At 40.0% G+C, this 25,757-nt stretch overlaps 1 protein-coding gene across 4 annotated transcripts in view; it reads left to right on the top strand.

The window, feature by feature from the left end:
• Rap1gds1 (Rap1 GTPase-GDP dissociation stimulator 1) overlaps positions 1–25,757 on the top strand; it is a 139,145-nt gene that overhangs the window by 15,670 nt on the left and 97,718 nt on the right. For all 4 annotated transcript variants that reach the window (XM_021195727.2, XM_021195726.2, XM_029537412.1 and 1 more), the window contains exon 2: positions 8,702–8,809. In XM_021195727.2, coding sequence (XP_021051386.1) covers positions 8,702–8,809 — 108 coding nt within the window. The remainder of the gene's footprint in view (positions 1–8,701; positions 8,810–25,757) is intronic.

The following is a 25,757-nucleotide window of genomic DNA, read 5'->3' as shown; positions in this document are numbered from 1 at the left end:
AACTCCCCTCTGGGTTTGTCTGGAAATCGGCAGTTCAGTTCACAGGTCAGCAGGCAGCGGATCCACTCGCAAACACTTCACAGATCCATCACCAGTCCAGTTCAGTAGAGTCAGGTTAGCAACAGTGGTGGCATGACCTAGCAGAGACAGCCAGGCCTCAGTCTCTGCTCCAAGTCAGCAGGAGGGACTAACAGGGACTCCAGGAGAAGTTCTCAGCTGTGCCTCTTTCGGGAAAGTGAAGATCAGCGAAGAATCGAGACCTACAAGTGTTACACAGCTAGCTGTACCAGCAAGCCAAACTCCTTCTCCATCACTCTGTGGAGTCTTATTTATACCCTCCGGACATCGTGTGTCCTCCACATGCCTTGCCTCAGCCTGTGCATCCAGTCAGCCCCATCCTGAAGAGTCCTGACAAATGGAGCTCAACTACACCATGTAAGGCGGACCAATACATGCCTGTAGTTAGCAAAGAATCCTTCATGTGTCGTTTCATGTGCTTGCTTTAGCAGAACATCCCCTCTCCTGAGTCTGCTTCAGAAAAATGTTGCTTCATGAGTCTGCCTGAGCCTCTCACCTGTGTCCACGAAACGTTCCTTCACATATTTGCCCCAGCAAAACACCATTCAACCGAGTTTCCAAAGAACCATTAAGTTTTTTACTTCAGATTACATTTCACTTGGGAGTGTAATGTGAAAATATTCAAAAGACCCATCTAATAAAAATATGTTAATAAGAATTTTATGTACACAAAAGTGTAGAGCTAGGGAAATGAAAAAATGCAGGCTTGGAACTGTGTGAGTTTCTACAGATTACTTAGAAAGTTACTAAGTTACAGAGTTCAGTCACTTGGCATGATGCTCACACTATGTAGAAGTTGACTAACTTCATCTGAAGTCTTATTTTGTATAGATTCATAGCCTGGAAGTGAAGGGGACAATTGATAGGACCTAGCAATTATAGTTAGTTTAAGAATGAAGGAGCTCTACCCTGGAAAGAAATTATGGATGCAGTAGTCTCTGACTGTCCTCAGACACCTGACAGAGAGCCGCCCGAGAAGACAGTGCATTTTGGCCTCAGTTTGACAGCACGGCCCATCATTGCATGGCATAAGAGCTGGCTGGAGGTTGCAGGGTGGGGTGAATGAATGTTAATGCTCAGAGCGCCCCCCCCCCCCAGGTTTATTGTTATTTTTGGGGAGAGGGTTTCTCTGTAGCCCTGGCTGACCTGGAACTCAAGCCTCATGGCTGATTGGCTTCCTCTCTTTCATTTGGGCCTAGACTCCAGCCCTGGGCTTAGCACTACTCACGTTCATATCATGAGTCTTAGTTAAACCTTTCTAGATACACACTCTAGACAAATCCTTGGGTCCAGATGATTTTAAATCCTTCCAAGTTGACAATCAAGATTGGCCATTACAGTGGATAAGTTGTGAATGCCACAGGGTCTTGGTGTTATTGTTGCCTGTAGACCATGACCATATCAGGGGCAGACGCATGCATGCATATGAATAGGTATATATGTGCTACAGCAGTGAATGAATCAAAAAGTCAGAGTATAATTTATGAACTTTAATTCGGAGTTTTCATCAAGTGAAACAGCTTATTAATTTTTTATTCAAACATTGGGAATATCCCTACTTCTTAAATGCTATCTAAATCGCCTTCTAAGTATTGCATATATGCACTTTGAATAGTAATTTTTGTTAAGATGTCTTTCCCATGTTGTGTGTATGTATGTATACTAATGAAGCATGTTTAGTATGTATTAATATTCCTGTTAGACCATGGAATGTCTATGGGGCTATGTCATAAGAACTAACTTAAAGAAAATGGCACACTCATTTCCTTCAATATTCAAGGTTCTTACTTCTTTCTGTGACTCAGTAATAATTCTGAAAGTAATAAATTATTACAGTTTAAATACTGTCTTTAAGTTCATAAGTTCATAGTTTGTGTCTGTGTTGTTTAAACTAGCTGACATTTTGACAAGCATCTGTAATAGCTATAGAAAAAACAATGATTTTCTATTAACTTTACCAGCTTGCTATTACATAAGTTCCCGCTTTCTACTCTGCTTACTTAACCTCTCCCATCCTCAGACTCTTGGAGGATTGCATTGGTGTTAGGAGTGTGTGCTGGCTAGTTTTCTGTCAGCTTGACACCAGCTAGAGTCATCAGAGAAGGGAGTCTCAATTGAGAAAAAGATCACACTATAAACAAGCCTGTGGGGCGTTTTCTTAATTAGTGATTGATGTAGGAGGACCCAGCCCATTGTGGGTAGTGCCACTTCAGGGCTTGGGTTCTACAAGACAGCAAGCTGAGCAAGCCATGAGGAGCAAGCCAGTAAGCAGCACCTCTCCATGGTCTCCGCATCAGCCCCTGCCTCCAGGTTCCTGCACTATTTGAGTTCCTGTCCTGACTTCCTTTGATGTGGAACTGTCTTGTTTTTAAATATCACATGGCTTTTTAAAGGAAGCTACTCAAAATTTTACCCAGTCCCAAATTCTGTGCATCTAGTGAATGTCTGTACCATTAGAATGGCCATTCTGAAGCAATACAATTTTGCTCAGGATTATTGCTTTAACCATCAAATATATGTTTTCATTGTATAAATCATGCTCTGCCTTATATGAAAGAGATATTTTTTGGGGGAGGATATTTTGCTATTAATAATTTTTCAAGCTGGGGTATAACTCAGTGTTAGAACATTTGCTTAGTATATACAAGGCCTTGGGTTTGAGTTCTACAAAACAAAAATTTTAAAGAATACTTTTTACTGAAGGGGATTATCCATTTTCTTTCTTATTATAGTACCTTATCAACCAAAGGAGACAGAGAAATTTTTGCTGAACAATTTCATCATGTAAATTATCAAATATGGAATTGAGATTTACACCAACAATAATTGTATAGTAAGAATTCATACCTGAGAGTTCTTATCATAAGAAATAAGCTGGGTGGTTGTGCAGTCATCTTTTAATCCCAGCACACAAGACAGAGGCAGACAGATCTCTGAGTTCATGGCCAGCCTGGTCTACAGAATTCCAAGGCAGCCCAGGCTGTTACATAGAGAAATCCTGTCTTGATAAATAGAAGAAAAAACAAACAGAAGGATCACAAAAGAGGCTGAAGTGTACATGCCCTCTCTTCTAACTTGATAACTAGCTGTTGAACTAGACTCACTGTATTTTTAAGGCTTGAACCCCTGGGCTCACATGATCTTCTCATCTCAGCCTCCCAGTTAGCTGGGCCTACAGTGCATAGCACTGCTCCTGGCTCTTCTCAGTATATTAACCTCATCAGTTATTCCTGTCCCAGGAGCGAGGGGGATGAAGGTAGCTGCCAAGTGAGGAGGCAAAGAAGACTGGGGGTGTCATTGTGATAGATAATGCTCCATTAGGAAGCTCGAAGCCAGTAGGAAAAAAGTTGTTGGCCTAATCATTTTATTTTCCAATATGTGCTTGTAAAACTGAAAGATAACTCACATGTACTCAGATGTACAGTTTTAAAATTACTATTAGGTGAGTTTTGACAAATGTGTTCATGTAATAGCTACTTAAATCATGATGTGAAACATTTTAACACTGTTGTGTAAATGGATTCACAATAAGATTTTTTCAGGTATTGACCTTAATTTTTAAAGTGCTGAGAAATCTAGCTTAGCTTCGGCTACCTCTGGAACAGTGGTTCTCAACCTTCCCAGTGCTGTATCCCTTTAACACAGTTCCTCATACAGTGGTGAGTCCCCCCACCCCCAACCATAAAATTGTTTCGTTGCTACTTCATAACTGTGATTTTGCTACTGTTATGAATTGTAATGTAAATATCTGATAGGCAGGAGAGCTGATACAGTGCTGGGGTCAAAACCCTAGGTTGAGAATCTGGATGAAGAGTTTAGTGAGTTTGTCCTAAAATGTTTTCACATTACTATAGGGCAATAGTTATTTCTATAGAGAGACTGATAAATGTTTTCACATTACTATAGGGCAATAGTTATTTCTATAGAGAGATTTTTTTTTTTTTTAGTTAATTAGGTTTGTTTGTTTGTTTGTTTGACAGAGCCTCTTTGTGTAGTTCAGGCTGTCCTGGAACTCTCCATGTAGACCAGGCTAGCCTAGAACTCATATATGCATCTGTAGCTCCTAAGTACTGGGATTAAACTATACCTGGCTTTAATTTGGAGTTCTTAAACAGATTTCCCTGTGAGGAGTTGAGTTACTTTATGTCTTCAAATGCTTAGATTGTGCCAGAATTGATGATGTGTACCTATAACCAGCATTTAGTTGGCTGAGGCAGGAAGATCTCATTCTGTACCAACATGTGATATGCAATGTGACCTATCTCAACAAAGCAAAACATGTTGCTTGAGAGAATGACTCAGTGTTTAAGAGTGCTTACTGTTCTTGCAGAGGACCTGAGTTCAGTTCCCAGCATCTAGATCTAGTGGCTCACACTGCCTGTCACTCCAGTTCCAAGTGATCTGACTCCCTGTTCTGGCCTTCAGTGGCATCCCACGCCAAACATGCATGCATACACCAGTGTATAATTAAAAGTAAAATAAATATTAAAAAGCTCAAACCCCCAAATTCTTAAATTGGTCTTACTGTTCTCTTCTGATTTTAAATTACAAGATGTTATATTTCTGATAATGTGGATTTACTAGCATCATTACCTTTCCTTTCCTGTTGTACACTGTAACTTTTAAGTATGTGAGACAAAAGTCAGTAACTAGATAGCTTTCTAGAAATAGGAGTGTGTGCCTTATAGGGCATTAACTAAGAGTGTACTGGAGAGCATGTGTTAACAGTTGAGAAAGTTGTGAGGTGGGGCATTTATTTAAAAGGACCCTGCAGGGAAAAGACATGAGCCTGGGCAGGGGTGGCCTCTGGGTGATGATGATGGGCAGGGATGTTTTCTGAGGTAATGATGGCAGGGATGATCTCTGAGGTGATGATGGGCAGGGATGATCTCTGAGGTAATGATGGGCAGGGATGACCTCTGAGGTGATGATGGGCAGGGATGACCTCTGAGGTATGATGATGGGCAGGGATGACATCTGAGGTGATGATGATGATGGGCAGGGATGACCTCTGAGGTGATGATGATGGGCAGGGATGACCTCTGAGGTGATGATGATGGGCAGGGATGACCTCTGAGGTGATGATGGTCAGAGATAACCTCTGAGGTGATGATGATGGACAGTGATGGCCTCTGAGGTGATTATGGGTAGGGGTGGCCTCTGAGGTGATGATGATGGGCAGGTCTGACCTATCTGAGGTGATGATGATGGGCAGGGATGACCTATCTGAGGTGATGATGGGTGGTGATGGCCTCTGGGGTCATGATGACATGCACAGAGGAACTTGATGAGAGAGATGTCAAGCATGTCAGTGAACAGGAAATGAAGGAAGTCATCAAGAGAACATAGGTGTCCGTGGTAGGTGTCTGTGGAGTTGGGCAGCCAGGGATCTGTACAGAGCAGGTCGGGAGAATCCATTTACAGAGAAAGCTGTGTATTTAGTTGTTGGATTACTTAGTTTGTTCTGATTGTAAAATACGTAGCAGACTGGATTGAAGGAGGAACATTAATATTTGTAGTCACGATCAGTTAAATCAGCAAATTTGGGTTTACTGAGTGAGTCTTACAGCATACTGCATGGCTTTGTTTTGTAATTTTGAGCAATTTCTTTAAAACCATTTTTACTGGGTAGGCACAGTGGTACATACCTTTAATCCTAGCACTGGGAGACAGAGGCAAGGAGATCTTTCTTATCTCAAGGCCAGCTTGGGCTATATAGTAATGTCAAGGCTACCTAGGACTACTTAGTGAGACTCCAAACAAAAGAAAACAAAAGCCCTGTTTTTACTCAGTTTAGAGATGTTATATTTCGAACGTTATTTTCAAAGTATTATCTAGTACAATCTAATATAACAACCTTTAAATACTCGCTTAGTGTTGGGGAACAGTAGGACACACAGGTCAAAAGAAAATCTGGGTGTTAACCAGAACAGCAGTTCACAGCCTCTGGGTCCCAACCCCTCTGGGGGTCGCATATCAGATATTTAAATTATGATCATAACAGTAACAAAACTATAGTTATGAAATAGCAATGAGAATAAGGGTATGGTTGGTGATCAGCATAGCATGAGGAACTGTATTAAAGGGTCACAACATTAGGAAAATTGAGAACCACTGACCTAGAGCTTGTTAATTTTGCCTTAACGTCTTGATATAAATGTTTTAAATTAACCTTTCCCATAGAGTGCATCATCCTCTGTAAAATAGGGATTCCATAGTTTTAGAATTACCATAAACTTGCCATGTACAAAACCTGGTAAAAATGTATGCCATTTTGCTAGAGACAGCTGAGTGGTGGAAGACTGTATAGGCCTTAGGTTGGATTCCCCAGCACAATCATGCACATTCAAATACACTGGAACACCCCCTACACACACACACACACACACACACACACACACACACACACACACACCCTGGATTGGGAGAGCATGCAAACAAATATGCCTTATTTGGAAGTGAGGTCTTATTAGTGGTCCCAAGATTTTCTGTCTATAGCGGGTAAAGCCTCTTCAGTGAGAATGGTACAGTTACATAGTAGTCATGAGTTAAGAGAGAATGGTACAGTTACATAGTAGTCATGAGTTAAGAGAGAATGGTACAGTTACATAGTAGTCATGAGTTAAGCAAGACAGCTGATGTTTTAGTATACATCGGTCAGATTGTATTAGTATTACAATCTAGACCAATGTATCTTATAAGCCTTAAAAAAGCTTTAAGCACATTCATGATAGAGTAGGCTTTTTATCATCTTATATATATGGGTGTTTTGTCTGTGTGTATGACTGTGTCCCATATGTATTCCTAGAGCCTTTGGAGGCCAGAAGAGGGATTTAGATGCCCTGGGGCTGGAGTTAACAGGCTTTTGTGAGCTGCCATGTGGGTGCTGGGAACCAAACCTGGATCCTCAGAAAGAGCAGCCAGTGCTCTTAACTCTTCATGCAGTGCCATCTCTCCTGCCCTAGGAAAAACATCTTAAAAGCAGGGTACATTATAGATGTTCTACAAGAGGAAATGATCGTCACATAAGCCTCATTTGTTGTGAACTGTGGTTGTTGTGCAGAATGGGCACGGTCGTGAGTTGTTGGAAGTCCTGTCACTCTGTGGAGACCTTTCTCCTTTAAACTAGAAGGAGCTGACGGTCTCTAATATGTCTACTTTCTCACTGATATATAGTTTGTCACTTAAAGGAGGAAAAAAACTAGCTATTTTTGTTGTTGGTAAAGTAAAATTAAATCTTAGGGAAGCTTAAATCACATTTGATACATTGATAGCTTCCCAATATTTAATATACTTGCTTAACAATAAGATTGGAGGTGGTATAATAAATTTAATAATTTGAAACAGTAAAGTCTGTGAGCATTTGGAGAGAAACATAACTCAGTGAATAATGCTTTTAAATGACTAATGCAGAAATATATACAGCTTGTGTACATGAAAGATTTAATGGGTAAAAAAACCACCAGATTTTAATATAATAGTTGGAAATGATCAAGGGTATTGGTTCTGATTTCACATGGCAGCTGTTGAAGAAATGCAACCTGAATGTACTATCACAGCATATCCATAGATCTGAAAGAGGCATAAAATACGAGCTTTTCAACTGTACATGCAAGACATGGTGTTTCTGCAAGTACTCAGTCAAAAGAACACACTATAAAAGACTGAATGTAGGAGATATGGTGATTCTGCCGTCCTCTGATGAGCCACACATTGAGACATTGAGCCTGTAAAGACAGTGCGCTCTTTGTAGTTTTTTTTATACTATTTTTTTCATTTAAAGTGCATGTTTAGATTACTTACAAAATAAAACCTTAAAAGTCTTAGCTCTTATTTTTGTATTTTAAATAAAAATACTGTAAACAAAAGTTCTTTGGTAAGTCCCAATAAAATTTCAAATTCTTAGATTCCATGGTCTAGGGCAGTCAACTTAGAGCGTGCAGAGCATGACATTCTTACTCAGAATGTTTTGCTTTTTAAAGCAATCAGTAAGTGCTCTATGAAGCATTTTTCAAATGGTAGTGATAGAATAGGCTTTGTATCACACTTAACATTGTTTGAAATGGTTGAAACTTTTCTAAACCTTCATTTTTGTTTTCTGTCTTTACAAGGGTACAGAGCTAGAGTGTTACTGGTGCTTGCCTTTGAACCTGACAACCTGAGTTTAGGCCCTGAGAGGGTAGAAGGAGAAAGGAGAAAACTTACCTCTTCAAGGCCACACATGTGCCTGGCATGAGTGTGCTCACACACACACACACACACACACACACACACAATTAGTAAATGTAAAATAAAAAAATAGAACTTAATAAATGTAAAATTAGAGAATAGAAGGAAAACAGAAAAGCAAACATAATTTGTCAAACTGATTTTTTTGCGTGTATTTTGTTTCTTTAGTAAGGCATAATGGAAAAGAGTCACGGATAATCTGTAATGTTTGTGATATCTTACATTTGGAGTTACTAAAATGGAAAGTTTTACATATTTTGCAGTAACTCAGGGCCACTTGGAGTGTATTTGGAGGCTAATTCTGCCCAGTGGGAACTTTGCATGCTAGTAGCAACTGGCTCCCTTCTACCGTGGTTCAAATCTCAAGGGTTCTGATTTCCTCTCTCTGAAACAGATAACCTCAGTGACGCTTTAAAGAAGCTGAAGATAACAGCTGCGGACAGGACAGAGGGCAGTGTGGAAGGGTGCTTGGATTGTCTGCTTCAAGCCTTGGCTCAGAATAGTAAGTTTCATTGTTTATTCAAATATTCAAACCAAAATGGATTAAGTCCGCATTGTTTAGAAATCGGTATAGTCAGGCACATAACTGTATTCACAGAATTCGTATGCTTTTGAATCTCTTTCTTGAATGCTGAAATTGTTTGCAGTGTTCTGTCCGCCTACCCAGCCTCCACCCGAAAGCACTCAAAGCCCAACTGATGGGCAAAGAAAAGAGTTGATTGGTCTTGGTGACATTTATATCAGCCCCACACAGGAGCCATTATGGTTTTTTCCCTACAACACGTACTTTAGTGCTTTTATAACAGAGCAAAACACAAGAGACTAAACTGTTTATGTGTGAGGAGGAGACAGGAGAAACTAAAGGGGGCTTGAATACTTAACATTGTTCTTCGTAGCACTTCTCTTTTAGCGTTTGAAAGAGTCTTATTTTAAGATTATGTATTTATGTATAGATTACATTGGAAGGGACTGTCAGTAGTCATAATAAACATTTCTCAAAACCTAGGGCCACGCTTGATGTTCAGTGTCTAGTAAATAATTCCAAAGAGAAATCACATCATTCTTCACTGACTATCACAATACATTAGTGCATTGGATAATTACGGAATTCTACTTACTAATTTCTGTATTATCATAGTGAGTGGATTTGACTTGAATGTATAAAATTATCTTCAGTAGTTTCCATAACCATACTTCATTGTACTATATTTGTGTATGATTATTCTGTTCTCCTCTTGGACTAACAGTGTAGCCTTTGAAGAGTTCAGAACAGAATGTATTGTTACAGTTTCAGTTTCAAGCACTTAGAGGTGATCTTTCTTTTTTACTTTAGCTTTCATTAAGCTGCCTAGAAAATGTAAATTGATCGATTACGGCCATGCTTCTACTTCATCAGAAAGAGCACATTTTGAAGCTACCTGTATTCACCTGTCACTGACAAGAACAACTTAGAGGAAGAAAGACTTGTTTTGGTTCCCTGTGTCAGTCCATCCTGGCAGTCGTGGTAGGGCAGAGGTGTTCAGTGACTAGCAACCAGGAAGTAGATAAAGGAAGGCACGGGGGACTTTAAAGGCAAACCCTTCATAGTTGACCTCCTTTAGCCAGTACTGACTCTAGAAGTTTCCACCATCTCCCCATAGCATTGCCAGCTAGTGGACAGGTGGCTTCCACACATGAGGCTGTAGGGTATTTCAGATTCGTACTCTAAATAATACTTGAAAGTTGAGTTTCAGTTACCTTTCCTTTTGACACTGTAACTCTGTGTTTAATACAGAGGTTACTCAGTGAGAATATTTGTACAGTGCTCAAGATGGTAAAGAAAAAAAGAAAGGAAATGTCTACTTCTATGCTCTCACCACAGTAGGAGCGAGCATGGCTATTCATCATGCTTAGTGAAAGTAAGCCAAACTTACAGTGAGCTTCCTGCTTGTTTCTCAGTAGCTTGCCAGCTGATGCCTTGGGAAGTTCACAGGTATGAAAGATTGCCATAACCATGGGAAGTTCTTTTGAATAGTGCTGGTCTAAGGAACTAGAAAGAACATGGTGACCCGATTTTACAAGTGCTTATGTAGGCAGCTTTACGTAATAGCATATTTCTCTAAGGAAACTGAGGGCCAGTCTTTTTTGTTGTTGTTGAAGAGTTGTACTGTTATAACCTTCCCTTGTTTCCCATTGTCAGTTCACTTTTTCTTTCTCTCTATGTTCATTTGTGGGGAGGAAAAAGAATTTTTTAAAGGAAACCATTAGCTTTAGAAACTGAATGATATAAAGTTGGTTTCCTTGGTAACATGTGGAAAGTGTGAGTCTTCCTCTGAAAAGCATGAAAAGCCAGAGTTGAGGAAGAAAGTGGCTAAGGGAAGCAAAGGTTAAAGCCCTTGTTTGTCAGAAGCCATCTAGGAAAGGTTAAGGCAAGCGAGTAAGTTTTCTGGATGTGATGGGTGAGCTCTGAGATGCAAGGTCCTCAGAGATTTCATCCCAGGATTGCTTCTCTCTGCTGATATGCCTCTCCCATCACTATAGCCTAATGATTCCTGCTGGGCAGATTTCCTGCAGAATCAATATGAAGATGTACTTTCATATATTAATACTGTATAGATGAATTGATGATTTCATAATTCCTGATAATGATTTTGTAGAATTGCTAAATTGATACAATATCAAGCCCCTAGTAGAATAAAAGCTGCAAATGGAGTTATGTAATTATGCGACACAGGCTAATTATTCTAGGATAAGAAAGCAGGCTTAAAACAAACACTATCAAGGAAAACATTCCTTCTAGGTTAAAAACAGAACAAGTTATCTGCTAACTAAGGTTCATAAACTGGGAATGGACAATGTATTATAGGTATAAGGACAGAAAAATAAATGATGGTCTAGTTTATCCATACAAAACTAATAAGATACAAGGCAGATGATTTGCCTCTATAACTGCTAACTTGTGCCATAAAAATTATTGCTTTAAGCTTATAATGAACTTATAGGTCTAGGAGATAGATAATGAGTGGCTAGTCAGATACTAGTTTTAATAGAAAGACATGTAAACGTCGTAATGTTTAAACCTTTTGGCATGAATGTGTTGCAATTCCTTAAACTTATGACGTGAACTATTGGCTTAATTTCCTATGAACTTATTGAACGTAAGAATGTTTAGAAAATCATGTAATTATCCTGTTGTAATGGTTCTGTTAGTCCTATGAGGTAACTTTTAGAGAAAGTATTCATATTGAGAACAGAAATAAAGGTTTGTTGCAAGCTTCTTTTTTCTGCTTCATACTGAGGGAGTGAGTAGATTTGTTTTGTTTTGCTTTTTGGTTTTTATTATTTATTATTTTTTGCATGCCTCTTTTTCTTTCTTTTTCTCTTCTTTTCTTTTTTTCTTTTCTCTCTGGTTCACAAAGAGTTAACCAACTCTGAGCCTCTCACCAGGCAGGAGAGGAGCCTTTGAGCCAGAGTGAAAAGAGCCAAGCATCTAAGCCTTTTTTTTCTTTTTTTCACTTGATATGCACTCACTGATAAGTGGATATTAGCCCAGAAACTTAGAATACCCAAGATACAATTTGCAAAACACACGAAAATCAAAAAGAAGGAAGACCATCGTGTGGACACTTCATTCCTCCTTAGAATAGGGAACAAAATACCCATGGAAGGAGTTACAGAGCTTGTGAACCCTTCTTCCTCCATTCTGGAATGTTGGCTGGCAAGACCTTGAGCAGGTCTCGTGCAGGTAACCACAGTGCCTTGAGTTTCTGATACATCAACCTGGTTGTGTCCTTCCCAACCTATGACACTGAAACATTTCTGCCCCCTCCTTCCCTGTGTTCCCTGAGCTGTGGTGGTGCTGGGGGAGTAATGCGCATGTCCCATTGGTCTCAGAGGATCCCACAGTCACTTGATTTCTGTGCTCTGGCCAGTTGTGAGTTTCTGCATAAACACCATTCGCTGCACAGAGAAGCTGCTCTGGTGAGGACTGAGAGCTTGATACTGTGTCGATTTAGGAAAATAATGGTAGGTTCACCACTGGTGTCTTGGAGGCCCACAGTATTGGGTTCTAAGGGCAGTTCCAGTTCCAGACATAGGTTTTCTTGTGTGTATCAGAGCATAAATCTAAGCAGAAAGCACTTATTTACTCCTGATAACCTTTGTGCCATTATTCCCACCTTGGGCGTATCTCATCTTGCCAGGCCAGTCTTTATTGTAGCTCACAGGGTTAGTAGCTGTTAGGTAGAGGACAATGCTCCATTGACTGACTTTACATTGACTTTACACTGGCTATTTCCTGCTACTGACATCAGAGGGTTTTAACGTTGATATATGCTCTTATGTGGATTTCTTCTTGCTTGCCCCCACCCTTCATTGGTTTAGTACCTACGTCAATTTTTAGAGGTAAGCATTAGAAGACTCAAATGTTCACTAGAGTACATTTTGCTTAAGCAAGTACTCTGTATAAATCTCTGATCTAAATTAATAACATTCACTCATATAAACGCTTTGATCTCACTTTTTAAATATTTTTAGTAAATACAGGAAGGCCACCAGCCAAGAAATCAGGCTGTTTGTTCTGGTTTCATTTGATTCTGCTTATAGCTACATGACTTTCAGCAAGTGTTTGCTGAGTTCTAGTATGGTTACACTGTTTCATTCTTGTTTGGGAATTTAAAACAGTGAATAACCGTGGTATCCAAATATTTTGGAATCTCAGTCACCTTGCAAGAGAAACTACTAGTTTAAAGGTCCAGAGATGTCCTGCAGCACATTCTACTGTTTTAAAACTTGCACCCAGGCTGTAATTCTAAGCACATGCTTTTGTGCACAAGTTGTTCATGCAACTTCTCTGAATGTATGTCCTTTGTGTCTTGTTAGTCTTTGCCTATGGTATGCCTTTAGTAGTAGCAAAACTACCTTCTGCCAGGGACTAAAACACCAGATGTCAAAAGCCTCACTAAATTTACTCTTAATGAATGTAGATTTGCTGCTATATGGAGAAATGAAAAAAAAAAAGTATTAACTTTTTCATAGCATTGTCTAGAATAAATTTCACTCTTTTTTTCTTCCCCATTATCAAATGCAGAAATAGAAGCAGGCTAAATTCAGTTATTAATTTTTATTTATGTTACATTTTTTAGTTCCATGGCTTGTTATATGTTTATGACTAATACTAATGATATACTACAGTTTTGTTTTGTTTTTAACCAAAGAAACAGAGCATTTAAGAATATGTGAAGGGCTGGAGAGATGGCTCAGCAGTTAAGAGCAGTGTCTGCTCTTTCAGAGGTCCTGAGTTCAATTCCCAGCAACCACATGGTACCTCACAACTGTCTAAACTCTACTTCCAGGAAATCTGACAGCCTCAAACACCAATCCACATTTTTTTAAAAAAGAACATGTGAAAGAGGGCTAAAGCGATGACCCCGGAAACAGAAGCACTGCAGAGGACCCGTATTCAGCTCCCAGCATTCACATGGGCCTCATAACCACTCCGGACTCCAGTTTCATGTGATTCAGTTCTTCTGACCTCTGTAGGCACCAGGCATGCACATGTGCACATACATCAATGCAGGAAAGAACAAAAGAAAAAGATAATGTATGATCATCTCAAGTATATAAAGAAATCAAGTAAAAAGACATTGGTAGTTCTGATGAAGTGAGTCTTTAAGACTTCCACCAAATAATAGTCTTTAAAATTCCATGCAGCTCACTTAGGAAATAAGATAAACCAGTTAATCATTTCTGTGCCTTCATCAAAACTAGGAGATAGGTTTCACATTATTAGGGGAAAAAAGTGTAGTTAAAGATACTCTCTAGAGAGATTTTTGCCAAGACTGCATAAACTACTCAACAAGAAGAGAACAGGAAACCACTCACCCAAGGGTGAGAACACACACCATTTCATTTTTCTTCAGGAAGGAAACTCCAAACTGGGTAGGACATTTTTTAGACCTTTGTCTTAGGCTAGATTGAAGTACTGGCTGTTTGAAAGTATATAGGAAACCAAGCTTAATGGTGCTTGCTTGTCTTTCCAGTTAAAGGCTGGAGGGGGAGGAGCTTCAGGTTGAAGAATCACTTGAACATGCAAGTGATACATGCAAGGTTCTGTGACAAAGGCGGCACATAGATCTCACATGCCAATCAAGAGGACTATTATGGGAAGTGAAGGAGTTACTTGAAACTCTTGGATACCTGGTGAATTGCAAGAAGTAAGAAGAAGTTAAGTGACTATAGAAATAAGAATAGTACAAAATTATAAGACATGCAATACTAATTAATTTTGTGTTAACCATGACCATAATACCAGCCAGAAACAAGAGAGGGAAAGTTGATTTTTGAATCAAGTTTCATAAGGTCCAGTCCACCATGAGGAGGAAGAGAAGAAGCGCAGTGATGTAAGCATGAACAGCCAAGCAGCCGGGAGGGCCAGCAGCAGGAAGGGAAGCAAGGCAGGGCTGGGGGGGGGGGGGAAGCACAATAAGCTAGATTTTTCTTTCCCCCCACCTCTGTTCTGACTCCCACTTAGCCCATGGGGTGATGCTACCCACATCCAGAATGTGTCTTCTCACACTGGCTCTGTTGTCTCTTGAAGCACCCTCTCAGACACCAAGGGGTGTTCCTCTGAGCTTCCTTGATCGTTGCAAATTCAGTCAAGTTGCCAGTGATAAGTAACTATCACATACACTAAGTACTGCTTTTGGTTTGGTTAGACGTGAGAGCTTTTTAGGGAAAGTCTAGGTATTCATCTCAGGTCTTTCCCATTACTACATTTAAGTTGTACTCAGTTACTCACTGAATCAAGGTTTCTGCTGAGGTATATAAAGTAGAAAGCAGAAAACAAACAAAACCAAAGTATCTTAGCTACCGAAAACATTCCTTTTCCCAATAAAAACAATCTATGAAGCAGTTACCAAAAACAAACAACCCACGGTAACTTTCACTAGTAGCATTAAGTAAGCTTTTGAAAACATAAAAAGGAAAAACTGAGCCAGAAACTTTAAAACCTAAGTGTATAAAGACCAGGAAGATGTAAAGTTCGGATTGACCAGAAGAAATGAAAGAACGTGACAGAAAAGGTTGAAATTAAAGAATAAAACAGAATGAATCATAGAAGACATGATTAATATCAAAGACAGACCTGTATCATCTCTGTAAAGGTATATGTAATTAGAGTCCTAAAGACAAACCAGTCAAAGAAAACAGTACAGAAGATAAACTTCCTACAAATAAAGGAAGACGGGCCTCTAGCAAAAGGATTCAGCGGGTCCTTGTAAAAATTGACCTATCATGTTACAGTGACCCATAGTAAAGTTCTTAGGATTTTTAGATTTGATTTGATTTGATTTGATTTTATATTGATCATTCTGGCACTGAGTTGTCGATAAAGACCACATGAAGCTCTAGTATTCTACGGTTATGTCATTGATTGAAGTTAACTGACATCCTCAGTCGTGTGTAAGGGTCTTCATTATTAGTAGATCTAGCTGCTGTTGGTTAAGGGACACAGGCTCTCCAAGTAAAGAACTCATAACTTTAGAGTGCTTAGCACTCACGTTAGCATTACAAGCTGTTGCTCCATTCCCCCTGACACAGAGTCACCCATGTGGTGTGTGCTTCGGCTGCTTGGCCTTCAGGAGCTGCCTCAGTTTTCAGTGCTGTGTCAGGTCAACTTGTCTGGTAGTATCTTCTTACTGGTGCTCAAATGGTTCTTATGTTACTTAGTAATGGCCCCCAACTCAAGTGGTAATGTTTGCCATTTGATTATGCTAAAGAGAGCCCACAAAGAACCCCTTTAAGTGAAAAGGGAGGGGTTCTCACTAAACAGAAAAAAATGTGGGCCGTTGTTACAAAGGTCTGTGGAAACAACAAACCTTTTTTTACCCATAAACTGTGAAGAAGAAAAGACTTATGCTAGTTGCACTGTTGTACCTTAAACTAAGCTAGAGAAGAGTAGGTGATAAAAAACAGAAAGGACATTAAATTTGTGGATGGAAACGTGAACAGAAACAGTTCTAATGGATCACAGTGTATTGTGCCAGATAGTGCTAAGCCTCTCTTTATCTTGCCATAAGGCAATGTTCTATCAGTCAGATATATATATATATATATATATATATATATATATATATATATATATATTTGCTGAGAGAGAGAGAGAGAGAGGAAGTGGAGGGAAGGAGGGAGGGAGGGAAGGAGGAAGTGGGGAAGAAGGAAGGAAGGAGGGAGGGGGAGGGGGGGGGGGGGGGGGNGGGAGGGAGGGAGGGAGGGAGGGAGGGAGGGGAACAATAAGATACTGTGGAAGAACAAGAGCACATTGATAACATTGATAGACCTTTCACTTTAACTATTCTGTTTTGTTATTGTTTATTGCTAATCTCTTAATTATAAGCTAAATTTCACCTTAGTGTTTAGAGGAAAATAGCATATATTCTGTATTGATTACATACATTTTAATATAAATGTATATATTGTATCAGAATGGCTGTTGTGGTATTTCACAGCTTGTGTTAGGATGGCCTTTGTACTAACAATGACCTCAATGTACAAAAGTCATGATGCTAGTTCACCATATATGAAGAAGTTGTTATAGGTGTGTGTGTGTGTGTGTGTTTAGTGTAGTCTGGTACTTTCTGTAATATCAAACATCTTACAGGTCTTGGGACTTATACTTTAAACATACAGAGAAGCTCCTGTAAGCACTATCTTATTGTGTCAATTTGTTCTGCTCTAAGAAAATCTAGGTTCCTTAATTTATAAATAGGTGACCAACACAGAATTAATTTCATTTTTGTTGTATGTGTGTGGGGAGGTTTTTTTTTTTTTTTTTCATTTTATTTCAGCATTTCTTTTATCATTTGTTCTGTTTATTTAGTTTTGGTTCTAGCAGGTGAGAAGAACATGAAGTTAGGTAGTAGGGAGATGATCTAGAGAAGGTGTTATGGAGGGGAACTATATGATCAAAAATACATTGTATGAAGAAAACTCTTCAGAGTCAAGCCTAAACTGTAGCTGTTGGAAGAGTCTGGAGACCTCCTCAGACTTAAGAGCTGCGGGTGCCAACACCTGAGGCTTGCAAGCTGATTCACTGCTGGTCTGGAGCGAATTAAGTGATTTGAAAGCCTAGAACTCTCTCCAACTCGACTAGCTAGATCAGTAAGCCTGTGGCTCTGAAACCTTGCAGCCATAAATCTCGAGCTCTCACAGGCTTGGAATTATAAGATGCTGAAATATGAAAACCTGGCCTTCAAGGCCCTGGCCCTTCTGAGGAGCGCAGGAAGCCAACATTGAAGAAGCTCTGACCCCGGCCTATTCATGATTCCATCTTGATCAAATAGATGTCTCTTCACCACCCACAGTTGATGGTAACATTGTTGTGGAGGCAGAACCAAGTAAATCCCAGAATCAAGGTACCAGCAGGCATGGAGACTACTGAACTATCCTATAGTCTTGATAGTGCCTTGGCATTCAGGTGATGGAAGACAAGTAACTCAGAGTAAGATGATGTTTAGCACCCTGACATGCCATTCATCCACTCATGAAGACTAAGCCCTGTGGTTTTGTTTTTCTTCTCTTAAACTTTGAGACATGGTGTTGTTACATTGTAGCCCAGGCTGGACTAGAACCTACTATGTAACTCATGCTGGCCTCTCAGCCTCCTGAGAACTGGGATTGCAGGGAGATTACAGTTATGAGGCATGGTAGCTGGTTCTTTGTGGTTTTAATAGCTTCGCCAAAGGCAATACTGTCATGTTCAAAGCATGAAAATCTAGGTAAAACACAATGCTTTAGTTATTTCGTTAGTCTGAGACAGGCTGCTTTAAACCAAAGATACTTATTTTGGCTGGTCGCATAGGGGTCTAAAGTCAAGGTGCCTCAAATGGTAATGTCTTTTGTTGACAAAAGACCTGAAGTGGAACAGAGTGTCACATGGCAACCCGTAGGGAACATGAGCACATCTGTGTCTTTACTGGCTATATCTGGGCTGCATAGTTTTATGTTAACACAAACTGGAGCCATTGGGAAGACATAATCTCAGTTGACCCCCCCCCCACCAGATTGGCGTATGGGCAAGCTTGTGATACATTATCTTGATTGTTGATCAACATAAGAGAGGCCCATTCTCTGGGCATTGCCATCCCTGGACTGGCAGACTTAGGCACTGTCATAAAGCAGACTGACCTGGCCATGGGGAGTAAGGCCAGTGAGTAACCTCTGCTTCAGTCCCTGCTTCTAGGTTCCTGCCAAGAGTTTCTACTCTGACTTCCTTTGATTTTTTACTGATGTGGAACTGTTTTTTCTCCCTACATTGCACCTGCTTATGACGTTTTAATCAATAGAGAGGGGGGAGAACTTAACTAAGACAAATCTCTCTCAAACAAAGTACCAGGAGGTTTTCTACTCTCTGTAATTATATTTTCTTTGGAGTTTTTAGCCAGAACTCCACAAAACGATAATCTTGCATCTTTCCCATAAAAACTAACATTGGCTTGAACTTTCAAATTAGTAATAAGCAAGGAGATGCCTGGTGCTGTATTTTAGTTTCTAATGTTAGTAGCAGTCTTTATGAATGCTTCTGTGTTAAATGCAGCCCCTTGATTTTATGTGAGACTCCCTTTTCATTAAAAAAAAAAAAAAAAAATCAGTCTGAATAGAGTGGATTTGAAAACAAAAATCAACTACTTTAAATACTAAGCCCTTTGTAGTCAAATCAGTTACTATTAAAGATAGTAAAGGTCTATTGTGTTTATTATTTTAAGCTATTAAAATTATTGTTGGATAGTACTAACAGTACGGGAACTTTTTCTTGAGGGAAGAAAATAGAAAATTTATACTGAATGTAATAATGATGTTCAGATAATTTGTATGACCTTTATTCAAAAACAAATGCTGACTTAAATTAGTACAAAATAATTAAGATTGATAAGAATGTAATAGAGGAAATGTTTATTAATTAATTGGCCTAGGAAGCTTAGGTTATAGCCTCAAATAATATAATATGTACCTACCAAAGTCTTCAAAACTACATTAAATAAAGGATTAATTGTACCAGAAAAATTCATTAAAAGGCTGGCCGCTTGGGAGGCTAAACTCGGCAAGTTTGACTGCACTGTGCTTATCCCAGGCCATTGCCAGGCTGGTGCTGGGCTTCAGGGAAGCACTAGACACTGCTCTGGGTGAGAAAGCACAGTCTGAGATGTGAGAATGCTGAAGCTGGGGTTCCCTGCCTTCCAGGCCCCCAGTCGCCGCTGGAGAACCACACAAAGAAGTCAGGAAGAAAGTGTCTGGGGTCCATAGGCCCACAACGGGGCCAGGACCAGAGGCTTCCAAACTCCTGGACATCTAGGCAGATGGGATACACTAGGAGATGGGAGCAGAGTTAGGGACTCACAGACTGAGGACAGCATCTAGCCGGGGGACAGGGGAAATGGGGAGCTCCAGCTTAGCTGAGCAGAGGTGATTGTCCTTAGCTTGGGGCGATTGTGGCTGGAAGCACAGAGAAGTCTTCTATGGGAGAGTTAAGCTGAATGACTTCTCCATGGCTCCCCATGGCAAATCTTTTTGAAAGAGACAGTCATGGTTCTAAACTGTTTATTGATTGTTCATTGAGGAAAATGGATGCATGCCTGCTGGGGTAAATCTCCAACCCAAATATGCCCTGGCAATGAAAACAACTCAGCCAGGCGTGGTAGTACACACCTTTAATCCCAGCACTTGGGAGGCAGAGGCAGGCGGATTTCTGAGTTCGAGGCCAACCTGGTCTACAGAGTGAATTCCAGGACACCCAGGGCTATACAGAGAAACCCTGTCTCAAAAAAAAAAAAAAAAAAAAAGAGAGAGAAAGATAGAGAAAAGAAAACACAACTCAGTTAATATGATTACATGCTGAGCGCCTAGATTGGGCAGATCTACCGCTATGTTACCATCTTCCACATCTGTGAGACCCCTTAGAACTTGTGGTTTCTCCAGGCCATGTGCTTCTGCTCTGCTTTTCTTCCTCCTCCTCCTCCTCTGCATCCTCCCTTTTCTTCCTCCTCCTCCTCTGCATCCTCTCCCTCTTCCATTTTTCTCCTTTTCTCTCAACCCTCTGCTCCACCTTCCTTTTATCTGGCAAATCAACAACTCTTCTTTATTTTACAAATTAAGGTGGGAAGCAGGTTTACAGAATTTACCCAGTGCTGACTCATTCCTTGTTGGCCACCCCTTGCAGGTGAATAGAGTTAACATCAAATGTAATCAGCCCCAGGGCTATCCACAACACATACCATACCTTACCATACCATACCATACCATACCATACCATACCATACCCTACCCTACCATACCATACCAATTTCTCGGGGTGGACCTGAGATTAAATACCTTTTCCAGGGAGGAATGCCTGGGAAGGGAGGCTTATTTGGCAGGGAGCAGAGAGTAGCCTTAGTCTCGGGTGTGGGGTGTGTACCTGGCAAATCTCCAGGTCTCAGACCCACTCTTCCTTCCCAAGCTTCCTGGCGTGGTTTTACCGTCCCACAGTGAGGTGACTCAGAAGGTAAGGGTGCTTGCTGCCAAAGTTAGTGTCTGGATTTGATCTCCAGGATTACTTGGTGGGTGGAGAGAGTCAACTCCAGCAGATTGGCCTCTGCCTTCCACATTCATGCTTGAGTATGCACACATGCTTGCACACACACAAATAATGTAAATAAAAATTCAGAATTCTCCAGCATTTAAGCATCCAAGGTAAAAATATTTTCATAACTATAGTCATTCATGAGCCTTTAAAATATACCTCTGTGAATTAAGCACTAGTTTATATTCAACATTGTTAATTATAATGTTTTCATGCTTTTAAAAATGTCATTTAACCTAGATTTGCATAATGAATTTGTAATATCTTGTGAGTTTAGGTATTTTAAGGTTTAATAAATATGAATAGAAATTATAGATTAATGTAAAATTATTTAAGGTTCATAACATTTGCCCTTTAGAGGACTTTAATCTAGCTAGAAAAGCTGTTATTTAAAGTTTGGAAAAAAAATTTGATCATCGCCTTAATTAACACAAAGCTCTAGATTTTTCATTAAATAAAGCCGAAGGAAATGTTTCATCATAAACATATGTTTCATGCTAAGTCAATAAAAGCAAAGCCACTCTATTTCCCTTGTTCTTTATTTACTAAGATTTTAATTTTCTTGAGTCATAAATGTATACAGATATTATCACCAACTGTAAAATTGTTGAAATGGGAAAATAATGGAAACATTGAAATAACCATAGAGAAAGAAATGAGCTTTGGAGTTGGGAATGATCGACATAACTGATCCCAGCAGGCAGGAATCAGGAAGGGAGTTGGAAGGGAGACTGCACCGTTCTACCCAGGTCTTTTCTCGAAAGAAAAAGAGAAGTTAGCTCTTTCCCTAAAGTAATCAAAGTGAAGGAAAGGTAGCTTTGAAATGCAAAGGATCCAAAATGACAATTGCAGGAGCACCCCTCATAGGGTGATTTTATCTAATGGATATACAAGTCAGATATATGTTCTTAACCAAATATAAGACTCTCTCTCTCTCTCTCTCTCTCTCTCTCTCTCTCTCTCTCTCTCTCTCTCTCTCTCTCTCATACACACACACACACACACACACTGGGGGGTCATATAAGATCTTGATGAAAACTGCTAAGGCCGAAGGCATAATTATTCCTCACTCTCTTTCCTTTGTTTTGAGATAGGATTCATGTATCAGTGGTTGGCCTGGAACTTGCCTTGAGAGCAGCCCCTTTACCTTCTGACCCTGCTGTCTCCCGCCTGTGCTGGATCACAGGCCTTGCTCATTAGCTTGTAATGTTACAGGATTGAATGCAGAATTTATGCATGCCAAGCAAGCGCTGTACCAGCTCAGCTACATCCCCAGACTTATGTGACTTATTCTCAACTCCATGGTTGTGGTCATTCTGCTCTATCATAAATCAGCCATAATTAAAGAAATATAAATATTCCATACCCTTTTTGATAATAGATTAATTTTTTCTCACATAATAACTCCTGATTAAGGTTTTCCCTTTCTATACTTCACCCAGATCCTCCCCTCCCATCCCTTTCTTTCATTAGAAAACAAACAGGCTTCTATGGGATAATATTAAATACAATAAAACAAAAAGTAACATCAGAATTGGACCAAACAAAAGGAAAAGAACCTGAGAGAAAGCTCAAGAAACAGAGACCCATCTGTCCACACACTCAGAAGCCTCATAAAACACTGATGTAGAAGTCATAATATATACACAAATAATAAGATTAAAAGGGGGAGCCTGACATGACATTGAGACAAGGACCCTCTAAACATGCCATTGAATATCTAGGCTAATATCTATGTTGGGCCATTTAATAAGATCTTTAGTTAGATTTCTTTTGTGAAGTAGAATGGTATTTAATCTTATTCTTTTATACTTGAAAAGCAATGTAGGGTTCTCTTGAGTTTTAAGAAAGCTGGCTTAGGTAGAGTGAAAGTCTGTTTCCTTTTTCTTATTCTGTTGTTATGGGCTACCTGGGCAGTGGCAGAGAATCCTGTCCAGAGTGTCATGGGCCTGCACATCAATTATTCATGTCTAGAATAAGAAGCAGTCTGTTTCCTGAATGTAGGTGGAGCCATTCAAATTTTAGGAAACAGTTCAAGTACAGACGTTGATTTTGTGCTACAGTGCTGTGGTCAAATGTGAGTGCATATTCTAAAGGTAGATTTAGAACAGTTTTGTATGGTCATATTGTGCTTTTATGAAGCAAATATGCACATTCGTATTCCCCCTCCCCATTTTCAGGTTTCATACCACAGTGTTTGATGCAGCTAAATAAATAATCTTTCTGTAAGAGGCTAAAAGTTGATTATTTGATATGGAAACAGATAGGTAAGTGAAAAATTATAATTTGTCATCAGAAATGCTATAATTGATAAATGTTTAATACCTTATGGAGATACGCTTATTAGCTGCTACTAAAGTAAAATTGACTCATATCAAAAGGAAATACTCATAAAAGAATGGAAGGCAATTGGAAATCAGACTTTTGTAGTTCAATAATTTCAACTCTTTAAAAATTTCAACTCTTTAGCCTTTGAGTTTTTTTTCTTTTAATCATGTTATATAACGCTAGATGTAGTTGCTCTATGTAACATAGAATTAATTCATTTTTATTCTTATATTCTGAATGACTCTTATAATGCACATACTAGTTGAACCAATACTTTGGGTTCATGAACATTTTAATTTTTTAATATTACTTTATTTCCCCCTTGTGTTTTCAGGCTTCCTTTCCTATGCAGTATAATCTGAATACAGTTTCTCCTCTTAGGGTTCCAGTTCCTCACTCCCCTCCCCTCCCCTCNCCTCCCCTCCACTTTTGTCCCTTATTAGAAAAGACTAGGCTTCTAAAAGATAACAAAACACAACAAAGTAAAATACAATAAGATAAGACAAAGCATCGAAGTTGGACAAGACAAACAACAGAAAAAGGAGAAGAGCCACAAGAGAGGCACAGGAGTCAGAGACCCTGAGTTTGCTCCCCCAGGGGTCCTGAGACAGCCCTACTGAAAGCTGCAGCACATGGCAGAGCGCCTGGTGCAGATCCGTGCAAGCTCTGTGCTTGCTGCCTGGGTCTCTGAGCTCTTTGCTCAGTCATTTTAGAGGGTCCTGTTCACCTGGTGGTGGACTACTCTTTTAGATAGATAGATAGATCACTCCGTATTCCAGCCCCTGCCCCCTCCCCCCATCCACCCAAAGCTTCAAATTTACAGTTTTACACACCCGTGAGCCATCAAGCAGTAGTTGGGATTTGAACCGGGGTTCTTTGGATCCACAGTCACTGCTTTTAACTGCTGAGCCACTGCTCCAGCACTGGACTGCTCTTTTAATACTGCAGTTCAAGATTTTTGCTTAACAATCTAGTAGGTATTACATCACATGTGGTGATTGGGCATTTGAAAGGGCAGCTAACTACATTCGAAGTTAGCTCCCACCTCAAGTACTTAGTTATAAAAAAAATTAGTTACTTGATTTCCTTGATCATATAATAAAGCGGTTAACATAAATATCTATTAAACGTACCTGCCTGCTTGAAAACTTCACGTTACTTAAAGCTTACATTCTATTTTCATTGAGTGTGGTGGTTTATATGAGGATGTCCTGAGACTCAGATATTTGAACAGTTTGGTCCCCAGTTGCAAGTGCTAGGGGAGGTGGCTCACCACCTGGACGAGGTCACATTGGGGGGCAGAGTTTGAGAGTTCATTGCTCTGAATCATTTCCAGGCCACACATTGTGTTTCATGCTTGTGATTAAAGAGGTGTGATCTGTTAAGTTACTTGATTCTGCCACCATGTCTGCCTGTTGCTGCCATGCCTCACCTACATATTCCTCTGGAACCACAAGGCCAAATAAACTACATTCCATAAGTTGCCTTTGGCCGTGATGTTTCCTCACGGCAGCAGGAAAGTGATCCGTGCTGAAATCAGGGTCCTGGGCTGGTAGGTGCTCCTTCAGCATTCTCACACGTGGGGTTATTTGAAGATATTGTTAGTACAGGACATCAGGACCTCTGGCTATAAAGATTCTGATTTAGTATTTCTCAGGTTAGGGCCTAGAATTCGCATTTCTAGTAAGTGTTAGGAGGACGCTAACCTGTGGATCTCACAGTCAAAAGATTAAAACGTAGACAGGTTATCTTTCAGTAGGTACAAAGGTGCAGCTGCAGAAAGATCTTTATATAAAACATTTTGTTCTAGATACTTCCCTCATTTGAGCATTTACAAACGAACAGGTAAAAAGCCAGAGAGAGGTACCAATGCTCGTAATCCGGCACTGGGGAGGTGGAGACTGGCCTTTCCTCCTGGAGCTTGCTGGCTAGCCGGTCTAACCTGTTTAGTCAGTGGACAAGCCCTTCTACACACTAACAAATGTAGACCTGTGGATGGCACCCAGTGAATGATACCAGAGGCCGTTCTGTGGCTTGGGTATGCGTACCTGCACGTAAGAACACACAAAGCAAGGGATGATGACATTGGTATGGAGAGAAAAGGAAAGCAGCTAGAAATCTGAGTGAGAGGGGGAAGAATGCACAGCCGTAAATAACAAGAAGAATAAAGCATGCAGGAGACGCAGGATTTGACTGAATTGGAGAATGGGATCATGGATGTGATCATGGTGGCTACAGGGCTACCTCCTATCAGTAAAGTCCTGGGGTTACTTTGAAGCATACACAAAGAAAACAGTTCAGGTATGGAAACAAAACCTTTAGTGTCTTCTGAGACACTCACAGCTTTGTTTGGCCACTGTCCTCTCAGTATTACCTAATTGCCTTTTTTTGGGTCTCCTGTCTTCGTGGAATGGATCCCTGGTGGCAGATGGGCTAAGGAGTTGGATGGGAATTTGACAGAGTCCGAGAGAGGGAGGGAGGGAGGGAGGGAGGGAGAGAGAGAGAGAGAGAGAGAGAGAGAGAGAGA

This window comes from Mus pahari, chromosome 4 (assembly GCF_900095145.1).
Source record: "Mus pahari chromosome 4, PAHARI_EIJ_v1.1, whole genome shotgun sequence".
Classification (NCBI taxonomy): Eukaryota; Metazoa; Chordata; class Mammalia; order Rodentia; family Muridae; genus Mus; species Mus pahari.
The sequence above is the reverse complement of the archived record's forward strand: the minus strand, read 5'-3'. Positions and strand labels throughout refer to the sequence as shown.